Source organism: Odontesthes bonariensis, chromosome 2, assembly GCF_027942865.1.
Source record: "Odontesthes bonariensis isolate fOdoBon6 chromosome 2, fOdoBon6.hap1, whole genome shotgun sequence".
NCBI classification, from domain to species: domain Eukaryota; kingdom Metazoa; phylum Chordata; class Actinopteri; order Atheriniformes; family Atherinopsidae; genus Odontesthes; species Odontesthes bonariensis.
The window spans coordinates 11,249,397-11,272,093 of NC_134507.1; the positions used below are offsets into that span (position 1 = coordinate 11,249,397).

Below are 22,697 nucleotides of genomic sequence, written 5' to 3' on the forward strand. Positions count from 1 at the left end.
AAGGTCCCTTTAAATACAGAATTATCCGTAAAGAAAAAATAAATAAATCAGATGACATTCGATGCTATCTAATGACAGTAGCTCAGAATGTTTTAGGCTTACTAAAAGTGTCACGGTTATTTTCCCAGAGGACGGGGATCAAGTCCTGGAAAAAAAAGTGTTTTTAAAACTGCTTCAAACACATCTGAAACTGGGCCGAGAACATGACTAAACATCACATGGGACGCCACGACTTCAGCGAGCTCATGAGAAAAAGGCCGAAACTTGCAAGCGAGAAAAAGAAAAGTACTTTATTATCACATGAAGTCATATCGAGATTTAGGCCAACAGCCACTGGGGGAGGGTCAGCGAGGGGAGGCGTGACGCTGTACTGCCTGGACGTGAGCTGAGGAAACCTGTAAAAATGAAATGGAACAGACATTATGAGGAGTCGGGTTAGAGTGCAGTCAGCAAAAAAAAATATAGTGTGACAAGAGGGTAAAGGCAGCTCATTAAAGCTGCACCGCGAGCATTTTATGCGAGGCACAAGTGGTTCTTCCCACTACTGGTTTATCCCAGCAGCATGACAGGATTCACCCTTTTTGCAAGTAAAATCAAGTTAAAAATAAAATAAAAAATAATTCTTTAGTGATTCATTATCACGGAAGACTAAAAACCATAAACGGAAACCACCAAAAGCTGTTCGTATGTCTTATCCTATCGTGTCAACCCAGCTGAGACGGAGCCATTTAACAGTGAGATGCAAGAACAAATGAAAAGAAAATTCAACGCCTCATACTCCGGGTCTGCCACTTCCACACCCAAACTGAAACCCGACGAGGTGGGAACTTGTTGAAAAAACTTCAGCATGCACCGACACGAAAGCAGAAACACTGTTAACCTTGTAATGATCTTCAAGTTTCAGTTTGGTTTCACATCTCTGTTTCGTATGCACACAGACATTAAATTCTGCTTCTGCACATTTGCGCGGCCTCCTGTCTTTCTTCCCCACGCAGGAGTTGACCTTAGCTCAAAAGATCCACTGATTTGAACTTGCTACGCATTCTTTTTGTAGTAAACAGACATGTGACAGTATGTCACATATATGTCACGCTATCCCACTGCTGATGCATACTTCTGTACTAAATTTGGAACGTAATTTCATTCATTCTGACAGAAATTCTGCAGCGTTGGTGTTTGCGGTTTATCATCCTTGTGTGAGCACACAGATTTCCATCCGTATGGTTCCAGTTATCATCATCAGTCATTAGGAGTTCAGCCCCTGTAACCTTGTGGTGTGATGCTTCGTTGGTCTGATTTGTGTCTCTGCACCTTCTGGCACTCAACAGGCATTGAAGCGAGACTGTGTCAGGAGTTAATCTATTAAAGAAGCCTACAAACCAAGCCTTTGTAACGGCTTGCGTTTCTCATTAAGGTACCAGTCTACTATAAACTAAGCTTTTAACCTAATCAAAATGTCCAGAAGATGTTTGTGTGCGTTCTAAAAGACAGGGATTTCTGGTTTGAATCTGCAGAGCGCCACCCAGTTTCAGACAGCGGTCGTCTATTTATTTGTGTCTCTTTCAGCTTTCACACCAACATCTGGGAATATGAGGTTTAGTCCAATAATTCTTGATGAGACTTTTATGGAGAGTAAAACCCATTTTTGACCACTTTTGGCAGGCAAATTTTGTCGGTTTGCCGACCAATTGCACAAAAAGTAGATTCTGAGCCCTGAGTATAGACATCTATTAACTGCCTGCCCTTATCAACCCATCCCCTGTATTGAGGCACATTTTTGGAGGATTCCCAGTAGACTACAACAATAACACCTTTTCACTACAATCTGAGAATCAGAGTGGGGTGAGGTGGCCCAGTGTGGCACGGACGTATGAATGAAAATACTCGCGCTCACAGCCCAGCAGGGTTTTTTTTTTTGTTTTATTTTGTACAGCTAACGCAGATGACCTTCCTTACATTCAATCACTGCTGGGGACCACAGCAGTTACTTGTGGGGGCCTGGTCTTCTTTCTTCAGCACAGTGGGCCTCACGACGTCCACATCACGGTGCAGGTGATCCAGCAAGCCATTCAGGATTGTGGGCGCTGCGTAAAAGTCGACTAGAAAGTAAGTCCCTCGGCTGTGCCTCTCGTTGTGTTTGGTTATCTTGTAGGGCAACAGTCTCTCTCCCAGGTTATCCAAGTCTCTCACCACGGCGCCGCGCTCCATTAAAGTCTCCACGGTCCGCCGCAGAGCAGCCGCCGTCTCCGGCCGCTGCATCGCCTTCAGGATCAGGGCCAGTTCATACCGAGGCATGGCTCCTGAGAAGTCGTCCTCGTTTCACTGTCAGTTTAACCAGCTAGCACTGGCTCGATGTCATTGCCGTAGGTTTCAGTTAAGCGGCGACCATGTTATGACACGAGGGACAGGAAAGGTCTTTGGCGATGACGTATAAAGCATGCGCCTATGTTGACAACAACGCTGCTGATTGAATATGAAAAAATAAAGAAAAGAAATGCGGCTTTAAACGTTAATATAATCCATCCATGCTTTAAACCAGTAAGGAAGTCCACTGTGAGTGCTTTAATAGGTGTTTTTTCAATATATGCGTACATTTTGTGCAAAATCTAAAATCAAGAAAATGCATTAGCTACAGAGGTCTCACTCTATTCCGATTTTCAGAATACATATTTTCTCTAAATGGCAGAGCTTTTCGTTTTATTAACGCGTGGTATAGTCACAAATATAGTCGGTAGGGTAAAACAACTTGACTCAACTCTCTGCCATTTGGCGAAAGAGTGATTAACCGGTTTATGAGAATTTGTCATCCCTTTTTTTAACGGAGTCAACCAGCTTGTATTTGAGGCGTTCTCTTCCGTCGTCATGACGTCATGGCGTGCGCTCTTCGAGCACTTCCGTCCTTTCCAGAAGGAGCGTGGTGAAGATGGCGTCGCAAAACTCGGTGCCGAGTGATCTTTACAAATGCGTTTACTCCTTTCTGTTGGAGAACAAGTTCACCAAGGCGGCTCAACAGTTCATGAAACAGACTAAAGTTGTAAGTAGCTCACGTTGGGTGTTGAGTTGGTCGTCGTCGGTGCTGCCTACTTTCACTTAGCTTGAACTCGAGGAGTCGATTCCCACACCGGTGAAATTAGCACGTGTGGTAGCACACGTTGTGCAAAAGCTGCCACCTGTAATTGAACTAATTATTGATCTTAATATATAGTTTAGAGCAACCATATTACTTGCATTGCATGTTATGGTGACGTTTGGATGGAACAAATCGATTGGAAGTGACTGATAATACGTTTCATATGTTTCTCTGCAGAATCCGCAGGATCAAAATGAAGAGAGCCTGGTCGGCATCTACAACTTCTGGGTGAAGTGAGTTCCTTAGTCTTTTTCGACCGTTGCATAACAACAGATGGAACTAAACCGCGCTGTGGGTCTGTGTTAATATTCCTGATAAGTTGTAAAGTGTCAAAGAAGCAGAATAACTGGTATATATCAGGGCTTATTGAATTGTATGCAAGACCAACACAGTCCCTATTTATTTGTTTATTGTTCAATTTAAGCAGAGGTCTATATTAACATTTAGGACCGGAGCCATTTACTTTTACATTGTACAAATGATCTGTTTTGGGACGTATTCTCTTTTTAATGTCTTTGAGGGTCTTCAGCGTACTTTTACAGTTTAGATAATTTAGCCAATGATCCTTCTCTGTGGCGTTTCTTAGGTTTTGTCCCCATATTTGAAGCCCAAGGGTGTATAATTCTAGCCCTCGTTGATTTCCTTTGTACTGTTGAAATTCCACTAAGCAATTATATTCTACTTAAGTCTCAGCCGAAGGATGACCAGGCGGACTCTTTATCTACAATATGGACTAGTTTTATTTAGGGAAGAAATACGCAAGTCACCTTTTTGGTACAGCACCGTTGTTGAAATGTCAAAGAGAGACAATAACTTTGATGAAAAGTGGATCAGTGTTCTTAAAATCATATTTGCGTTTGTTCCTCTGTCAGCAGAATTTAACACCTCTCCTTAGAACCTTTTTCTGGGTAAAAAAAAACAATCCAATTTGATGTGACTGGGCCGTGCACAACACGTAGAATCCCACAGCACAGTGCACGGATTAGCCGTGTATCGATGTAGATCCTCAGGGAAACGAGTGTCACTGGAATGTGATCTACTGTTTGAAAACTTGCAGCACATTGTATAAAGTTGTAGTTGCTGTAATGTTTAGTATCAGCAAACGATCACTTGATGGCGGCAAACAATGCAAAAACAAGTTGATCTGGAGTTGATGTTTTATTTTTGCTCCGATAGTCCTGAAATGACCAGAAAAGGGTGTTGAACAAAATCACTTACCAAAGTCTGCGATGGGTTTGGGCACATTTTTGTTAAACCCCGTCGGTTCGGGTTTTGCTGTGCGTTGCATCTACAGCATCAACCTCAACATGGGAGAGCTGAACAAGTTCTTTCTGCATGCTACCACATTGAATTTCAGCGGTTGCGTGGCATTCAAGTTTTCAACAACATATTTACAATGTTGCCCGAGGAAAATCAGTATTTTTGGGAATGCATTTGAAGAAACCAACCGTGGCATTTTTAAGAACTTTTAAGGGGCGCTTGCTAAGCACCAGAACCATGTCTGCGTGGCTAAGTTGTCAATGGCTGCTTGTGAGAGTTGGAGATTTTGACTGTTGTGAAGATTGAAAAACCTCCCATGGCCAAGTTGTGAGTTTTTCTATATAGTAATGGAATTAATCTGACTTATCTAGGTCACCTGAGGCCAAGAAACGAAAAGCGCCTCCAAATGAGCCTGACGGTCCATCGGCCAAGAAAACAAAAACCAGTGCAGGACGCGGGGAGTCGAGCAGCGATGAAGAATCCGATGCAAAACAAACTAAGCCAACAGCAGGTAACAGTGATTATGTTAGCCACTTAAGGCTGGTTGAATTTTATTTGCAATGTTTCAATCTGAAACACAATGCGTCATTATTAGAGTTTGAATATGATTTTTTTTTTTTTTTATGTCAGCAGCCAAAGCGGTGCCAGCAAAACTGGGAGTCACTAAAGCTGCATCCAGCAGCAGTGAAGACTCGAGTGACTCTGAGGAGGAACAGGCTCCTGCAAAGGTTTCTGCAAAGGTTTCTGCAAAGGTTTCTGCAAAGGCTCCTGCAAAGGCTCCTGCAAAGGTAGGAGGAAACGTTTTGATCAAATGTTGCCAGATCTTGTTGTTGTTGGCTTTATATGCAATCATTGAGATGTAATTTGTTTTTGTAGGCTAAAGCTAAAGGATCACCAGCTGCTGCTGCTGTAGGCAGCACAAGGAAAAAGGACAGCAGCTCCAGCAGTGAGGAGTCAGACTCTGAGGATGAACAGCCTGCCAAAGCTCCAGCACCAAGTGAGTCCATAGGCAGATGATAGTAACGCAGTGTTATTCAACTGTTAATACTTTGAATTAAGATATTAATGCGAATATGTCGCATTTACTTATGTAAAACAGAAGCCAAGGCTGGTGCTGTCACCACACCCAAAGCAGCTGCTCCTACCAAAGGTGCACCTCAGAAGAAGCAGGAGAGCAGCAGCAGTGAAGACAGCTCCTCCGATTCTGAAGCTGAGCAACCTGCAAAGGTATGCGACAACTCAAGATTATTGAATACCCTTTATTATCCTCCATCTCGTCCTTATCCTCAGTCAGGTTTGACTTGTAATGTGGACAGCAGACGTTAAGTGCTTATTTCATCCGTTCTGTAAGGCTCCAGCTAAACCTGCCCCAGTCAAGAAGGCAGCAGCCGCTGAATCGAGCAGTGAAGACTCTTCGTCTGAAGATGAAGCTCCACCGAGCAAAAAACCCAAAGCAGGTGGGGGTACTTTTTTGTTTGTTTGTTTTTGTAAACCATTGTAAAAACAGCAACTCAGATTTCTATTCGGAGAAGATGAGAGGGATCAACAAAGAGCAATGTGCTGGTTGAATCACTGACACTCACCAGCTCAACATTAGACTTGTGCAGCGACCTGCTGCTCTCATCGCTACAGCCATGTAATTCCCATTTGCCCACTGGCAGGTGTGCATTGGAAGCTCACACTGGATGCGCTTTATGATGTTAAAACTGTGATAACTGAACTTGAAATTCACTTTGGGGAAGAGGAGAAAGTCATTGGGAGCCAAATCTGGAGAGAGTGGAAAGTGTGTCGGACAGCACACGCCTCACTTTAAGTCGCTTATAGTGACTTTACAGACTCTTCAGTAACTCATTGCTGACGGTCTGAGATGGGTACAGAGCTTTGAAGAGACGGGGAAGTAAAGCTCCTTGTCAGCCTCCTGACCTGATGCACTGCTCCGTGTTGACTGTAGGCTCCTCCACTGGTCCCTGAGCTTTGTTGTGGATCCGACTCTCACCATCAGTGAGGATTCTGAATATTGACGCTTTCCATTGCATGTTCGATTTGATTCCAACTTATTCATCCCTATTATGCTTTCAACTGGGGCAAAAATGTCCTTGTATACACGGACATTTCCTAACTTTTGTTTTTCTTTGCCTGAGTCTTGTGAGAATGAGGGCCTGTCTCACTGTTATCACAACAACACAGGTGAAGACTTTTTACTCGCCCCCAGACTACTCCCTGATCTACCCGTCTGCTCTGTAAGCAGCTTACTGTTGCCCGAGCTTGTCGGGACCTTTACTTACACCCATGAGAGGACGGTCCTGAATTAATGATGAGAATAAGATGTGGAGCCAGCGGGAGATTTACTCCTTCCAACAAAGTTGTGCCTGAACTCTACAGAAATGGATTGCTTGAACAACTGTGGGTCGTCTGCAGCATTTTTAAGGCACAAATCAAGTTGTCAGTCAATCAAACAAACAATATAATTTGTTGGGGCTCGGCAATGAGACCAAAAATATGGTCACTTTTCTTTTTTTCTTTTTTGTTGTTTTTAATGAATAGTTCTCGATCATATAGAATTTGATTATAATGTCAATGTGTAATATTGTTTTAGACTGTAATCATATATTTATAGTTGTGACCATTTTTCCATTACACAGCATTGCATAAGCATCATAATGCCTTCATATTTCCAGTCTCACCCACTATTATCATTATTGAATTATTTACTTAAACCTTTACGTTTTAAGGTAGTCTGTAGCCCTTTTCATTATAAAGTTTTAGTATGTACCTCTAAATTAGTCATTTTTCTTAGATTATTATTTAGTTTTTTCCTTTGTATTAGTATTGAACTTAAAATCTTGGTTTCCAGGCAACCCCATTAGCCTTGATTCCCACAAAGATCGGGGCTCTGTAGCCTGTGCAGCCCCATGGAGTATTGAGATGGCCGAAAAACAATGTCACAAACTGGTCACCTGTTCCATCCTAGAGCAATCTGTGCTTGACATGTTGTGGAACTGCAGCCACATCCTGTAGTACTTGATCCTGATGTGCTTCCTCTTGTCTTGTTAGGAGCATACAGTGCAGTCCCACCTCCTTCTTCAATCCAAAAAGCCCCAGCTGCCGCCAAGGCCAGTGACTCTTCAGACAGCACTGACGAGGAGGAGAAGGCACCTGGTGAGAGGATAAGAAAGCTGGGAAACTTAACATGTCTGTATTTTTGATAGAATGTCTAACAGTAGTGGAATCGTTGCAGCAAAACCTGCGCCTGTGAAGAAGACCGATCCCAAACCTGGTGTGTCCAAACCTGCCGCAAAAAAGCAAGAGTCCAGCTCAGATAGCTCCGGTAATGATCCGGAGTTAAAATCTCTCATTTTATTCCCAAACTAAAGCAAAACTGAACAAGTGATGTTTGACATGCTTTTCTTTGTCACCCTCTTAGATTCAAGCTCAGATGAAGAAAAAGCCAAGAAGCCTGCAGTCAAAGTTACCCCAGCTAAGGCGGTGCCTGCTAAGGAGGAAGACTCGGATGAAGACTCGGATGAAGACTCATCAAGTTCAGAGGAGGAGGTGAAGAAACCTGCAGCAAAGGTGACTCCTGCTAAAGCAGCTCCAACTAAATCTGCTGCAGCTAAGCCCAGTGCTAAAGCTCCACCTGCCAAGACTACCCCAGCTAAAAAAGCCGAGTCCTCAAGCTCAGGTAAGAGAAAGCAGAATATACATATAAGCTCATTTCTGACAGTTCTGCGTTTGGTTTCATTTGTTGTTTTTAGACCAAAGGTATTCAGATATCGATTATCTGCAAAGCTTTCTAAACAGTACTGGCCTTTGATCCCCAATTCAGATAGCAGCTCTGAAGATGAGGCTCCAGCAAAGCCCTCAACTAAAACCACAGCCCCAAAGGCACCCGTTGCTGCTTCTAAACCGCCAGCCAAGGCAGCAGAGTCCAGCTCTGACTCAGAGGACTCTTCTGATGAAGAAGTAACGGTGAAAGCCAAGCCAGCTGCTAAAGTAACTACCCCAGCTTCAAAGACTGCTGTTCCTGTTTCAAAGCCTCCTGCAGCAGCAGAGAGCAGCTCAGACTCCGACTCTTCCTCTGAAGAAGAAGAGCCGGCGAAGGCCAAACCAGCGCCAGCTAAAACGGCCAAACCAGGTTCAAAACCCACCACTCCTGCAGCTAAGCCTGCTGCTGCAGCAGAGAGCAGCTCAGATTCTGACTCATCCTCAGAAGATGAAAAACAAGTCAAGGCTAAACCTGCAGCAGCTAAAACGGCGACACCAGCTTCAAAACCTGCTACTCCCGCAGCTAAACCTGCAGCAGAAAGCAGCTCTGACTCTGACTCTTCATCAGAAGATGAAGAGCCAGCGAAGGCCAAGCCAGCAAAAGCCAAGCCAGGGAAGGCCAAGCCAGTGGCAGCTAAAACGGCCAAACCAGGTTCAAAACCCACCACTCCTGCAGCTAAGCCTGCTGCTGCAGCAGAGAGCAGCTCAGATTCTGACTCATCCTCAGAAGATGAAAAACAAGTCAAGGCTAAATCTGCAGCAGCTAAAACGGCGACACCAGCTTCAAAACCTGCTACTCCCGCAGCTAAACCTGCAGCAGAAAGTAGCTCTGACTCTGACTCTTCATCAGAAGATGAAGAGCCAGCGAAGGCCAAGCCAGCTGTGGCTAAAACCTCTACTCCAGCTTCAAAACCCGCCACTCCTGCAGCTAAACCTGCTGCAGAGAGCAGCTCAGACTCTTCCTCTGAAGATGAAGAGCCAGCAAAAGCCAAGCCAGGGAAGGCCAAGCCAGCGCCAGCTAAGACCGCTACCCCAGCTTCGAAACCTGCTACTCCCGCAGCTAAACCTGCTGCAGAAAGCAGCTCTGACTCGTCCTCTGAAGATGAAGAGCCAGCGAAGGCCAAGCCAGCAAAAGCCAAGCCGGGGAAGGCCAAGCCAGCCGCAGCTAAAACGGCTACCCCAGCTTCAAAGCCGGCTACTCCCGCCGCTAAACCTGCAGCAGAAAGCAGCTCTGACTCTTCCTCTGAAGATGAAGAGCCAGCGAAGGCCAAGCCGGGGAAGGCCAAGCAAGTGGCAGCTAAAACGGCTACACCAGCCTCAAAGCCGGCCACTCCCGCCGCTAAACCTGCTGCAGAAAGCAGCTCAGATTCTGACTCCTCCTCAGAAGATGAAAAACAGGTCAAGGCTAAACCTGCAGCTGCAAAAACTGCCACCCCCGCTTCAAAACCTGCTACTCCTGCAGCTAAACCTGCAGCGGAAAGCAGCTCTGACTCTTCCTCTGAAGATGAAGAGCCAGCGAAGGCCAAGCCAGCGCCAGCTAAAACAGCTACACCAGCTTCAAAAACCACTACTCCTGCAGCTAAAAAGCCTGCCCCAGCAGCAGAGAGCAGCTCAGAGTCTGAATCATCATCAGAGGACGAAGAGCCAGCGAAGGCCAAGCCAGCTGTGGCTAAAACGCCTACCCCAGCTTCAAAGCCAGCCACTCCTGCAGCTAAAAAGCCTGCCCCAGCAGCAGAGAGCAGCTCAGACTCCGACTCTGACTCTGAGGCAGAGGCCACCCCTGCTAAGCCTGCAGTGGCCAACGGTAAGGCAGCAACTCCCAAGACGGCAACACCATCAGCAAAGGCTGTAGCGAAGCCAGATGAGTCTTCGTCTAGTGACAGCAGCTCTGAAGAGGAGGAGGAAGCACCACGTAAAGCAGCCACTGCACCCACCACCCCCACAGCAAATGGTATGTTTAAAACCACTCCCAGCATAATGTGTAAACTGTATGTTCAAGCAGCCTTCACTTTGAGCCTTATTGTACTGCTACCTTGTGTAATTTCATTGGTTGTAAGGTTTTTGGAACATAAGTGTTTAATGTGTTTCTATTGAATATGAACACAAGTAACAGTTTCCTCTGATTCACACAGACACTAATGGAAAGAGAAAAAGAGATGAAGAGTCATCGGAAAGTGAGGAGGAGGAAGAAACGCAATTAAAGACACCAAAGAGCAAGAAAGTAACAACCACACCACAGACTTTTCCAAAAGTCAGTAAGAAGGTAAGACCTGCAGGAGTTGCTATAACTGTTGGGTTTGAACCTAAAAGTTGATGCAACTGCTGCAAAAACGGCATTTGATTGAAATCCCTTTATCTTTTAGTCCACCAACATCCCCTTCCGTAGAATAGTAGAGGAGCGAGTCAGTGTGGACCCCCGTCTGGCAGACAACTCCTTTGACGCTAAGGTGAGTTCTATCGAGGCTTCTCTCCGCAGCACTTCACTTGAGTTGTGGAGCAAATATCCTTCTGTTAAACGTTATCAAACCTCTCCATTTGATCTTTTTGATTCCAGCGCGGCGCTAACGGAGACTGGGGCCAGAAAGCGAACGACGTGCTCAGGTTCACCAAAGGCAAGTCATTCCGCCATGAGAAGACGAAGAAGAAGAGGGGGAGCTACCGCGGCGGAGCCATTTCCACCTCGGTCAACTCCATTAAGTTTGACAGTGACTGAAAACTTTCTGTCTGATCCCTCCGACTCTACCTGTTCTGTAGTCATGTGATCAGGAATTGGCTGTTTGCTCTCCTGTAAACAGTCTGATACTGTATCACCACCCAGAAGCAGCACACCGTCATATGATCCGAGCGAAGAGCCCAGGTGGCACTTAAGTCATTGAACTTCTGTTAGTTTGTAGTAGAGACCATTAATTTGATCTCTGATCGGAGGCAACATTTTTTTAATGGATCATTGGAGCTAAGAAACACATGTTCACAGCGGTGACATCAGACTGTACTGTTTGACATCTGTGTGACATTACTACTTATAGCCACTAGGTGGCTGCAGGCTCCCACTTAATGGTACAGAGCTGATGTCGATGTTATGTCCCATGTTACCCTGTACTTCTTTATTGTATGACGAATGCCCTGTCATATAATGTGACTTTAATTTTCATTTATCTACGTATGAATAACAGCCATCCATTCTAACGGGTTTCTCATTATGTGTGAAGAGAACGCTATCGGGTCTTTTTTTTCTTTTCTTCTTCTTTAGATATCAAGCGTCGTCGTTTGTCTTTTATTTGGCCACATTTGTGGAGAGGGGTTTTGGGCTTTTTCTCTAAACATTACGAGAAAACATGAAGTAGTTTTATACTATATATTTATCAAGTTTTATTCCATTTCACCATTTGGGACCTCAAGATGCGTTATCCATGCATTTCTCAAAGAAATTGGCTTTGACACTTAAGTTTTGACGTTAGGATGCCCTCGTTAACTCTTTCTCTTCTGTTCATCAGTGGTGTCGCATGAATTATTCACAAAGCGACTTCTTTGTTGAAATTAGTTGCGTGTACCACTTGTCATTTTTTTTAAAAAGTTCTTGTTGCTGTAAATAAAGGCCTTACGAAATGAAATGTTGGCATAATCAGATTTGTGGCCCTGAAGTTGGGACTAAAACTGGTGGCTTAAGGAAGGCAGGGCAACTCATTTAGCTGACGGTTTCATGTGCAAAGAAATGAAAGAGGCACTCTGCTTATTGGATATCAAGCTTCTGCAGTCTTAACAAAACTAAACGTGCATCCAAGAAGATCAAATATTATCTTTTGTCATCAGACCATCTGTGGTATTGAGGACATTCTGTGGAGTTGCACATTTTAAAAAGACAATGGGACGAAGCCAGAGAGAATATCTGGAATTTCCATCAAAGCCAACAGATGGCAGTGGGGTACCTCTGCACAGCAGTGCTTCAGCAGGAAGTAAAGCGTGCAAACTGATCGCTTGACGTCACAGGGCAGAGTCCAGGTTGCATACTCTGTTCTTTTTTTTTTCTCTGTTTCCTTTATTTAACATACCCGGTAATTTTGCAAGTGTAGAAGATCTGATATACGCTATATGGCATACTCAAAGCCATATTCAGATTGGCATTAAAATCAAATACGAGGTGCCAATAGCTGCCATTCCTTTGTCTCGCCTTCTATATATGTCGGCTTCATGATTTCATGAGGTAACATTGACGTGAACACATTTTACAGTCATGACTAACGCTCAGCTCATTAAAACCTAAACCTTTAGAGATTCACAGTCAGATTATTCTGGATGCAGCAGAACATTTTGCTCGTCACTCAGTGCTTTCACTAAGCACAAATTGTATTATTTTAACTTTAGAGGAGAAAAAAAAACCTGGTCACTCTTGGCAGTTGCAGAGAAATTTGGACTGTAAGAAAGGGACACTTTCTTTTACACTGATCACAATGGCTTGGACCGGCGGACACAGCATCACTCCGCTTTTGTTGTAGTTATTTCACTTGGGGAGTTTTATCCTAGCGGCTCTCTTTGGCAAAGTGAGTGAAGTCATGCTGAGGCTGCATTGTTTTTATGCAACAAAGATGAAAAGCTGATCTCTGTACAGTTTTTTTTTTTTTTGTCACATGGCACTAAACATACTGTGAACTAATGAAGCCATTTCTCAATATACACACTGAAGGGAAAACTGGAAATATTTCGGATGAAAATGAACCAATTACACAAAAAGATCTACTGACCTATGAGGGAGGCCCACAGTCACTCTGAAAATAGCCTCCCTACCGAGTCTGACAACAGTTACCCATGAGCACTGCTTCAGTGCTCACCAAGCAGAGAAATGTGACTGTGCGCTTGCTTGGGGTTCACACGGATGATCTGTGGAGAAGTGTTTCAGGGCAATTTTTCAGTGAGGATGCAACTGCTGCTGCCCTTGTAGCCTGTATGCTGCAGTGTATGAAGCTCATACGAGCTTGTTTTGAAACAGTTTCACTAACCTGGATACAGAGCTTTAAGATACAGCAAAGTTGAAAAGACTTTTAATCTCGTAATTGCAGCCATAAAGCAGCCACCTCTGTCTGTCAGTTGTGGTACGTGGAGGACAAGTTTGTTTCAGGCCAATGCAGCAGTGTGTGTAAGAAGGCACTGCAGGACAATCTTTTAATGGGCAGCAAAGGCCGAGGACTGCCCATCCTGTCCATTTCAATTAGTCAAAACTGCTGACTGCTCTTGCACATATACACACACACGGCCATAATTTCTTTCCCCCCTCGCACTCACTCCAAGCCAATAGATACAATCAAGTGTGTATTTTCCCCTAAACATGCTACATCGCATTTCATTACTCATGACAAACGACTTCCGAGGTGCCCCCGTGGATTAGTCTTGCTAATCCCTCGCTGCGCTTTTCTTCGAGTTAAAGAGTGAAAATGAGAACAGGGAAGCACCACAAACCAACTTACCAGTCAAGCGGAACACATTAATAAATAAAGCTTCATCAGTTTTTTTTTTACATTATTAAAACATCTTTAATAGAGCATTTCTTTTAACATCCATTTTATATAAAGCATTTCAGTGAGCAATAATAATCAGAAGAACACACACGTTGAACATTACAGTGCAGAGAAAAGACGAGCATTATTGAATATTTATGGGTCAAACAGAAGAATATAGAGGCATGTGGAGCTAGTAGACTGAAACAAAGAGGTGTTACCTACACTGTCCCAAAACAAACATGACTGAAGGTCTGTTGTCAGTATTGAACAGGCCAATAAGAACGACAAATTTCCTGCCGAGTGTAGAAAAGGAAACTGGTGTTCTGGTGTCAGCCAAACGGTCACGCAGTTAAAAAGCCGAGGTTCTATTCCTCTATAGAATATGGAAATAATAAACATACAAATGTTGTGCACTCTGAAATATACAAATACCCATAATGCCTTAGAGGGGCACATCAGAGAAGCCTTTCAGGACACATTGCACTGCACCTGGATGCTTCAGTCCCTATAATGATAGCATGAACTACTGCAACATGCGATAATGATTATTGGCGCCCCTCAGAGATGCAGTCTTTATGAGTTCAATGCAATAATTGTCTATTTGAATTGTCGAAACCTGCTGAATGAGGGAACCTGTCTTTCTCCCTTGCTTGCGCGTCATCTCGCATCTCCATTACGTCTTCGGTACGGCCCAGTCCCAGGCGGTATCCTGGGCACACTTCCACATGGCACGCACCAGCCGAGTGAAGCCCATGTCCTTGGGTTTCTCCAGCCCACGCATCAGTCGCTGCTTCATAATGGCTATGAACTCCTTATTACTAAGCTCTCCGTTCCCTGGTGCAGACAGGCGAGGGGGGAGAGGGGTGATGGACAGCGGAGGGAGATGATGTAATAATAAAGGAAGGGAGAGAAAGAGGATATGACTTCGATTTAATTTAACCTCCTGATGCACCGTTTGCGGTCCATAAATATTTACAGCGGAGAGATATAATGAGTTTGTCACCTACTTACCATCACAGTCAAACAGGGCAAACACCACATCGCACACATGATCTGACAGCTCCACCTTGGCTACAGTCCGGGCCACCTGCTTCATGGTAACTGAGAGACAGAGCCACAAAAAAGTCACCGTTACAGAAAAGGAAAGAGTGAGTGGGCACAAACGCTCTCAAGTCAGCTCACGCACGGCCCATGTGGAGAATACTGTGCACAAGTGGAACTACATTGGATCAATACAAGGCAGGGTTTCTATTCAGCAGGGAGGCATGAGAGAAAGAGGCTGATAGGAGGAGAAGGACCAGACGGCATCAGGACATCAAGCTGAGAGGTAAGATGGAGGATGTGAAAGGAAGCGTTGCAACGTAACAAAGAGATGCAGGCATTTCAGGAGTAAAAACTAGTGAAATCTAGATCAGTGAGTTTAGGATCATTCATTCTAAGAATTCAACACGCTAAAGTAGAAGAGGGAAAGAAGGAAAATTTACCCTGAATGATTAATACAAATAAATACTGACAAAACCTCCACAGACATGGTGAAAAAAAAAAAAAAAGATGGCCAAATCAAGCCAAGAAACTCATTAGAGGCCTTCTTTTGTAGCTTTCAGAAAGACGCCGTGCAGCTCGAGACAACACACCCACATATGGGTAACTGCACAGAAAGGTTTTGATATGATTGGATTTCAGAGTGTAAAGAGAGAGATGAAAGAAAGGAGAAAGAGGAACAAAAAGCAGCAGATAGAGCAGCAGCTCCTTTAGGCTGGAAGCGTGTAGAGCTGGTTCCAGTGCATGGATGACAGTAGGATGCAGACTAATGCCTGACAGCTCTCCACCAACCCGCAGCGGGCCGATGCTTTCAACAGCCCTTCAAAAGACGCTCACAAACATACGGACACACAAACACGACTTGTTAAGAGTGTAAAGACGCAGCTGAAAGCAAAGTCTGGAAACTAGCACCTCAAGGTGAATCCCTCGCTCCTGAAGTGCAGCAGCTGTTTCATCAGCGGATAAATGTGCACACAGAAAAACAAATGGAGGCCTATTGATGGGCTGATTCACTAGTCGCCCGAGACACTGATTACACAAACAATGTCCATATCATAAAAGCTACAAGTGTTTTATTAACGTGCTGCTGTCACATGAAATAGATTTTTATTGTTTGAATCTAAACAGGAAATTGAATTAGGTAAAAGTTAAAGTGTTGAGGCAGACATATGAAATCCAAGTAATCTATCGGCTGATTTAATATCTATTAATAAGTCCTCTGAAAGACAACCGAGTGGGATACTTAATGTTCTAATCTTGAGGTTTTCATGGCATTAAACCTAAAGAATGACACTGTCCATGTTGGCATGTGAAAGGGGAAATATGTGGGGGTGATTCGGAGCACATATTTGTATGTCTGAAGTTACTGTCCGCTCAAAAACTGCCAGTCAAGCATTTCTCTCTTTGGTTTTAGACGGTGTGAGTTCAGTTCACTGCATGTTTTAATGGGAGCTCTCAGGCTTTTTATGTCGTCCTGTAATTATGTGCTTGAATGTTTTAGAGTACTATTGATCTGAAAAGAGGCAGACCCTGCAGAATGGAGGGGCTGCAGTGGACTGACTGGGTCACTCCACACCCAAAAACATGCCAGTGTTGTAGAGCAGGACATTCATGGTGGAAGAAGGAGCTGTTGTACAGTCCTTCTGTTGTATTTTGACTGAAGCATTAAAGGAGACGTATCGGCTCCTTTAAGATGAAAAGATGAGGCAGGTCGGACACCCTTCAACTCCTTTGGAAGGTAACCAAATGCCCTGCTGACTATGAGAGACACAGCAGCCAACACATAAACTGTGGCCATTAGCATTTGCTGATGTATTGTGTCATACTTGGTTCCTCTAAATCAACCAGGTCTGTAAAAAGGGATACAAAGTGTTTATTGAACTGCATCAAACCAACAAGCGAAACACACCCTGCTTGTTTTTTCTGAGAAAAAGGTTCAACCATTTAATAATGTATCAGCACGGTCCCCCTCCAACCACCGACTGGCTGTGCGACGATGCTGGCATGTGTCAGAGAGCATCATTTGTCTGTACTGCAACCAAGAAGTCATCCATTATGTGTGCATAAGCAGGTCTTAAATTTACATATGCACACTACTACAGGGGAGAGGAGAATGAATGGATGGACTAACAGATGACAAGTAGCTGAGTTAGGACTGGGAGCAAAGCCAAGCAGAGAAAGATGTGGGAGGCAGATTTGGTTGGCAGGGTCTAACAGCTCAGAGGCAGACGATGAAAGTGACACGAGTTAAATCTAAAGGGAAGTAATTAGGAGAAAGTGAGAATGTCAAAGGAAAAGGGTGAGCGTGGGTGTACCTTTATCTATTGAGGCTCCGGCCATGTGGTAGAAACTCAGGGCTGTGTCCACGTCATTCACGTTCTTCAGGAAAGTGAAGAAGTTCTCCACCTCCTCAAATGTGATTCCCTAGGCGAAATGAGAGAGTATGGATAAAAACAACTTGGGTAAAAATGTCTGTCTGATCTTAAAGAAAGTCCATCCTGCAAGTTTAACTGGGCTATTAGAGCATAGCAATGCTCGTTAAGCTATTCTAAATGTTGCCTTGACAGGAGCAGCAACTGCACGGTGCCCTTTTCTTTAAAAAAAAAAAAAAAAAAAACAGCAGCGTGACACAAAAGACAAGAGGAAGTGTGCAGAAGCTTTGGATACACAAGGATGAACAGAGTCCCGTGGACGGACAGGGGAGCAGACGTTTTAGACACATATGCACACAAACACAAGACAGCAGACCTGCTATCACACAGCTGCTGCACTGCTGATGAGCTTGTTTGCAAAGAAAAGTGAGCAGCTGGTCTTTGGCAGGAAATTATTTCTTTCCAATTCATATTACTTGCTGAGCTAAAGCTGAAAGGAAGGAGGCAAGACAAAAGGGGATAAATGGTGGAAGAGGGAAAAACAGAGTGACGCGACACCGCCTTCGGCTTTTTTACAAATGAACATGCTGCTCGTTATTTCTTTTCTCCTTTAATTGCTCTATTCAACTATCAAACATGCCTCATCACAGCTCAGTCTGACCCCTGTGGTTCTTTAATGTATAATAAACAACTCTTACTGCTGCTCTATAAATCCAAAGCGCTGAAATGGGATACATTTTCTATAACACATGTGGGGATGATAGGCGTAACTTCAGTCAGGTGACGGATGGGGCTCATTACAGTGACGCAGGACTAGCACGAGACCACAGTTAATGCAAAAACACTGGCAGAGAGGAGGAGGCGAGCTAAGCTTTACATCGGGAATAATCGTTTTAGTTTCCACCTGCTTTGTCTGTCCTTTCTGATTCATAAAACAAAGCGACTGCATCTGGTTAAGGACGGGCTTTTTCTAACTACTCAGCCTAAACTGAACTAAAACAAGCTGATAGAGGAGTACAGAAGGAGCAGGAGGAAATCTGAGAGAGTTATGCTATGAAGACAGAGAAAGAGCTTACAGAGGAGCTAAGAAAGGGATGAAGGGATTATTGCTCTGTCTGAGGTGGTGCAGGGTGCTGGTGAAGGTTGGTTCAGGTGGATAACATAAGGCACTGAATGTGCCTTCCCCTTTCAGAGATGTATTACCTCTTATCCTGGCTCTCACAAACACAATTTCCAAACCCAATCTCCTTTTTCCCTTCAGGCACACAGCACACTGTCTGTCCTCCCACGTAGGTCAGTTGGTTGAGACATTCATCAAACGTTATATATAACCAAAGAGCCCCCATCATTTGTCGAAGGGTTTCATTCAAGCATAAATTAAAAGCACTGATTTATCTACCTGTGCGTCCTTGAACATTTTCTTCAAGCCCTTCTGCATCTGCTTAAGTTTACGAGATTGGACGCCGCTGTAGGCCAGCAGCATTCCCCCAAACTGTCTCTCTGTGATTCTGCCGTCCACAGGATCGTTCCGCTCAAACTGGGGAGGGAGGAGAAAGATGGGCAGTGAGTGCTATGCAGTGTGACAAACAAATTAATATGAGAAGGACAGCACGGGGAGATGGAAAACAGTAAATACTGGTGTCGGGCCTCCAGTTGAATCATGCATGGAGCTGCCATTGGTGCCATTAAATCTGCATGCGCATTTTTTACAATGCTTTGCTGGAGGGAGACCTGACAACAGTGGGCTTCGGCTGCGTCAGGTCAATACAGCAGATTTATGTCTGACCATGTTTGATAGCCGAACCGCTCCTCGCTTCTTCTTCTCTGAATGCGTCGACCACTCAAAATGTTCTTTCTTGCGCTTCTGACAGGCAGCACGTCACTAAGGCAAAAATAAGCCCCGAGTGGACATTCTAAAGGGGACGGGATGATTTAGGCAAGCATCCCGTATCTGCCAACTGTGAAGTTAAAGGCCCTTTGAGGATGGGAGATTCTGGGTCTTGCTTCATGATACCAAAGCCTCTAGAAAATCTAATAAGTTCTTGAACTGAAGGGTGTCATAAAAGTTACAAAAATAACAGAAAATAGGGACAGGAATAGTGAATCATAGCCCTGGGTGAGCTGCAGCCCCAGCAGTTATAATAAGAGGGCAAAAGTGTGGAAAAACCTTGTCAACCTTATCTGTGGTGTTATTTTACTCTCTGGGCTCTGTGGGATCATTAAGACAAGGCAGAGCGTGGATTTTGCTGGCCTATGCAGGGAAGATTCGAGTCTTATATTCCAACTCTTCTCTAATTAACAGCTGAAGCATATACTCTACAACACTGATCAATTGTGAGTGTAGAGGCACTGAGACAGATGGTGGCTTTTACATTTAACTGTCAAAGGTGTGACACTGACCAGCTCTGACACACAAACCAGAGTAAATCTCTTCTTGGAAGCCCTCACCTGTCACTGCCTCTGTGCTTCTCCTCACTCTCAAACATTTTTGGGAACGTTTACTTGTTCATTTACTGTGGGGAGAGCATTTAAAAAGGCCCATAAGATTTACTTGCTTTGTCCTCCATAGCTACAGATAAACCTCAGGCTAAGATTTAGGAACACATCAAAGCTGTAATGTTTATTTCCTTTTTCATTACCTCTAATTTGAGCACGTCATGCTGCAGTTTCCTTTGGAACTCCAGGAAGCTGCCAATTGTGAGTTTCCCTTTCAGGTCCTCTCCAAAGAAGTATGTGGTGAGTGCAGAGCTGCAGCCGGCCGTCTTCAGGGTGTTTCCTGTGGTGGAGCGGTCGCGGTGTCGCATGCCCATGCTGGTCTGGGATCGAATGATGCTCTGGACCTACAGATGTCAACCAATATGAGAATGGGTTTTTTTTCTTTTAGTTTTGAGGAACCTGTTAAAAACAGACCAATCTACTGAGTCCCATTTCAAAACTTTAATCTATCGTCTCTGAAATTAAATCCTTTATCATATGCCTGCAAATGATGAATACAGATACTTTGGCTGACATACAAAACTGAACTTTTCCATCATCTTTGAGAAAATCCATCTTTCCTCCATTAGCCAGTCAGTGTGTGTTACTGTAATGGGTTGAAATTACAGTCCAAATATGTGTGTTGCTTCTTATGAGCCCGTCTCCTTAAATATGTTGTGTTGATGGGTGTGCAACAATAAACGTCTATCCTGTTTTATCTTATCTTATTTAAGACATGTTGCTGACCTGTTCAAACTCTTCAAGGTCCACCTCTCCGTCACCGTTCAGATCGAACATCTTGAAAGCAATTTCAAAGTTCCTCTGGGGAGCTGGGTGCCGCAGCAGATGAACCACACAAACAGACACATTCTTCAATCAATACATCACAATATGAAAAGAACAGTCACACTGAATCGACCCAGAAAACAGCTAAAGACTTCAATACCATCGTTACACGTTTACTGCACACAATCTTCAGCCTTCCCCACACTGGGGTGAGCTCACAGCCTCACCAAGAGAATCTTATATCACTCAGAGTGCACAGCAATAACTGCACAGTCAGCCCCACTCTGCCAGCAGTGAACCTGCTCAAACCGACTCTGGACGTTCTATATGAAGTCATCTGCCATACAACATGCACATCAATCATAATTCATGCACCCATTTTAAAAAAAAAAAATCAATTTGAAGGTTTCGGGTAAATCTTTTTTTTTCCTTCTGTGGACACTTTGCCGTTTAACCTCACACAGACTTCAGTCCATCTACGCTGAACTGTATCTGTGGCAACAGGCCAGGGTCGGCGTGAGGAAATATTCAAGACATTACGCCACTTCTAACGCTCTCTGTGGGAGATTAAAATACGTGGAAGTAAGATTAATTTTGATTGGCGGTTCTGACCGATAAGGCTGCGGTTATGAAGCCCGGATTCTATTAGAGCCGAATGACAGTCTGGGAATTCTTTAAGCGATCCCGAGTGGACGCCTAATCATGATGAGCTGAGTTTTAATCACAATCTCTTTCTTTCTCTGTTTTTTGCTGTCTGACCCAAAGAAATAAATAAAAATATGTGAAAAAGACCAGCTTGATCAGGAATTCGGTGGCATTACACACACACACACACACACGCTTTGCTGTTTTTACAAAAAGCAAGAAAATGGAACTTTGAGCCTGCCTGCCTGCAGCGCTAAGACCCATGTGAGTGTGAGTGAGTGTATATATGCAGGAGAGACTCAGTCCTCCACTGCATTATCTTGGTGTGCATGGTTTTCAGAAACTTACTTCTGCATGATTTTGGTCAAACTACCATGTTTGCTTGCATTCTAAAAGTCCAGTTTTTGTTGGTCTAACAAAACAAAAATGCGTTAAACACCCACTTTCTGAAAATCATTCAGATCATCTGAAAAACAGTAAATATGTCCCACTAAGATGCCCTGACACAATCTGTGGAACTGGCAGCAAGAAAGAAAGAAAGAAAGAAAGAAAGAAAGAAAGAAAGAAAGAAAGAAAGAAAGAAAGAAAGAAAGAAAGAAAGAAAGAAAGAAAGAAAGAAAGAAAGAAATCCTCCATCGTCCCGTCTTCGTGCGTGATTTTTATTTCCACCAACTCCGGCACATTCAGAGCAGAGGCCTTAATGTGCAATTAGCTCCCTGTGTTTGTAGATGCAGCAAATGATTCTGTGAAACACAACACCTCCGATGAAGCTGGCTTGCCAGACACACGTTAGCGACGACAGAGACGGATATCTCACTGAACAGCCGCCAGCCATAAAACCCAGCCAACAATAGATTGAAATGTCATTTCTTTTCATGTTAATTCAGAGAGCTGAAGAGATAGTTGATGGATTTGTGATCAATTCTACAAATTTAAGAGATATATCATATTTGTGCAACATAAAAAAAAAAAGGTACTTACTGGAGAGCACAGTGGTGAGGAAGATGTAGTCAGAGAAGGAGATAAGGCCACATTCTCCCAGGGAGTAAAATATGCTGTCCTCATCAGCAAACCTCTCCCTCTCCTGGGCAATTTTCTGCTCATCCAGGACATAAAAAGGAAACACTTGCATTATAAATAGTTCCTGTTATTCAGCACAATCCTCAAAGCTTCTCCAGCTACAACTGTCATTTGTGTGCGAGACACATATGTGTGCGTCTCAGAGTTTAGATAAATAAGAGACTGGCTACAGTCAACTGTCGGAATGTATACACACACACATCGTTCTCACACACAAATGAAAAACAGTCTCGGTGCATTGGGTTAATTATGATTATGACAGTAACAGTCATGCAGCTGCTGCATACACATGAAGCCGTACAGGCAGGTGAGGATGGCAGAGATGAACAATTAGTCTGTGGTCAGTTCATGAAGAAAACACATTATCCACCAAAGGCTGTACTCACAGTGTGAAACTGACATAAAGAGGGGGGAAACATCACGAAAGAATGTCGCACAAACACACAATACTACCGATTAACCATATCTGAAACACAACCCGATGAACAGATCAGAAAAACAACAAGTGAAATTTAGCTCCCGACAGCCGACTTGATGTTTTTTTGTTTTCGTTGTTAGCATGTGTATATATACACCATTGCATGAAAGTGTCACTTTATCACATGCGCACTACACACTCGAGGATAGACTTGAAAGACAGTGTCCCACGAG

At 43.9% G+C, this 22,697-nt stretch overlaps 3 protein-coding genes across 5 annotated transcripts in view; 1 reads left to right on the forward strand and 2 right to left on the reverse strand.

Moving 5' to 3' along the window:
• Positions 1–275: 275 nt before the first annotated feature.
• Positions 276–2,418, reverse strand: mrps6 (mitochondrial ribosomal protein S6). The gene is made up of 2 exons (XM_075483940.1): positions 1,957–2,418; positions 276–395 (listed from the first exon to the last, which is right to left on the reverse strand). Exon 1 carries the CDS (start codon positions 2,293–2,295, stop codon positions 1,963–1,965), a length of 333 nt encoding a protein of 110 aa, XP_075340055.1. The 5' UTR covers positions 2,296–2,418; the 3' UTR covers positions 276–395; positions 1,957–1,962.
• Positions 2,419–2,904: 486 nt separating this feature from the next.
• On the forward strand, positions 2,905–11,766 carry nolc1 (nucleolar and coiled-body phosphoprotein 1). The gene is made up of 14 exons (XM_075476953.1): positions 2,905–3,034; positions 3,308–3,363; positions 4,762–4,901; positions 5,021–5,178; positions 5,267–5,387; positions 5,490–5,617; positions 5,742–5,847; positions 7,445–7,549; positions 7,629–7,718; positions 7,815–8,072; positions 8,217–10,106; positions 10,288–10,418; positions 10,519–10,602; positions 10,710–11,766. Exons 1-14 carry the CDS (start codon positions 2,924–2,926, stop codon positions 10,866–10,868), a joined length of 3,537 nt encoding a protein of 1,178 aa, XP_075333068.1. The 5' UTR covers positions 2,905–2,923; the 3' UTR covers positions 10,869–11,766.
• Positions 11,767–13,922: 2,156 nt separating this feature from the next.
• micu1 (mitochondrial calcium uptake 1) overlaps positions 13,923–22,697 on the reverse strand; it is a 29,102-nt gene continuing 20,327 nt past the window's right edge. For 2 of the 3 annotated variants that reach the window (XM_075476982.1, XM_075476989.1), the window contains 7 exons: positions 21,948–22,062; positions 20,283–20,365; positions 19,700–19,900; positions 18,460–18,597; positions 17,004–17,112; positions 14,659–14,748; positions 13,923–14,481 (listed from right to left, as the gene is read on the reverse strand). In XM_075476982.1, the coding sequence (XP_075333097.1) occupies positions 14,321–14,481; positions 14,659–14,748; positions 17,004–17,112; positions 18,460–18,597; positions 19,700–19,900; positions 20,283–20,365; positions 21,948–22,062 (897 nt within the window). In that variant the 3' untranslated portion in view covers positions 13,923–14,320. Of the gene's footprint in view, positions 14,482–14,658; positions 14,749–17,003; positions 17,113–18,459; positions 18,598–19,699; positions 19,901–20,282; positions 20,366–21,947; positions 22,066–22,272; positions 22,276–22,697 lie in introns of all 3 variants that reach the window. The other variant, XM_075476995.1, reaches the window with a different exon arrangement.

Coding starts and splice junctions, on each gene's coding strand:
- mrps6 (XM_075483940.1), bottom strand. CDS start 2,295: ATGCCTCGGTATGAACTGGCCCTGATCCTGAAGGCGATGCAGCGGCCG.
- nolc1 (XM_075476953.1), top strand. CDS start 2,924: ATGGCGTCGCAAAACTCGGTGCCGAGTGATCTTTACAAATGCGTTTAC. Junction 4,902..5,020: donor ACAAACTAAGCCAACAGCAG/GTAACAGTGATT, acceptor TTTTTATGTCAG/CAGCCAAAGCGGTGCCAGCA. Junction 7,550..7,628: donor CGAGGAGGAGAAGGCACCTG/GTGAGAGGATAA, acceptor GAATCGTTGCAG/CAAAACCTGCGCCTGTGAAG.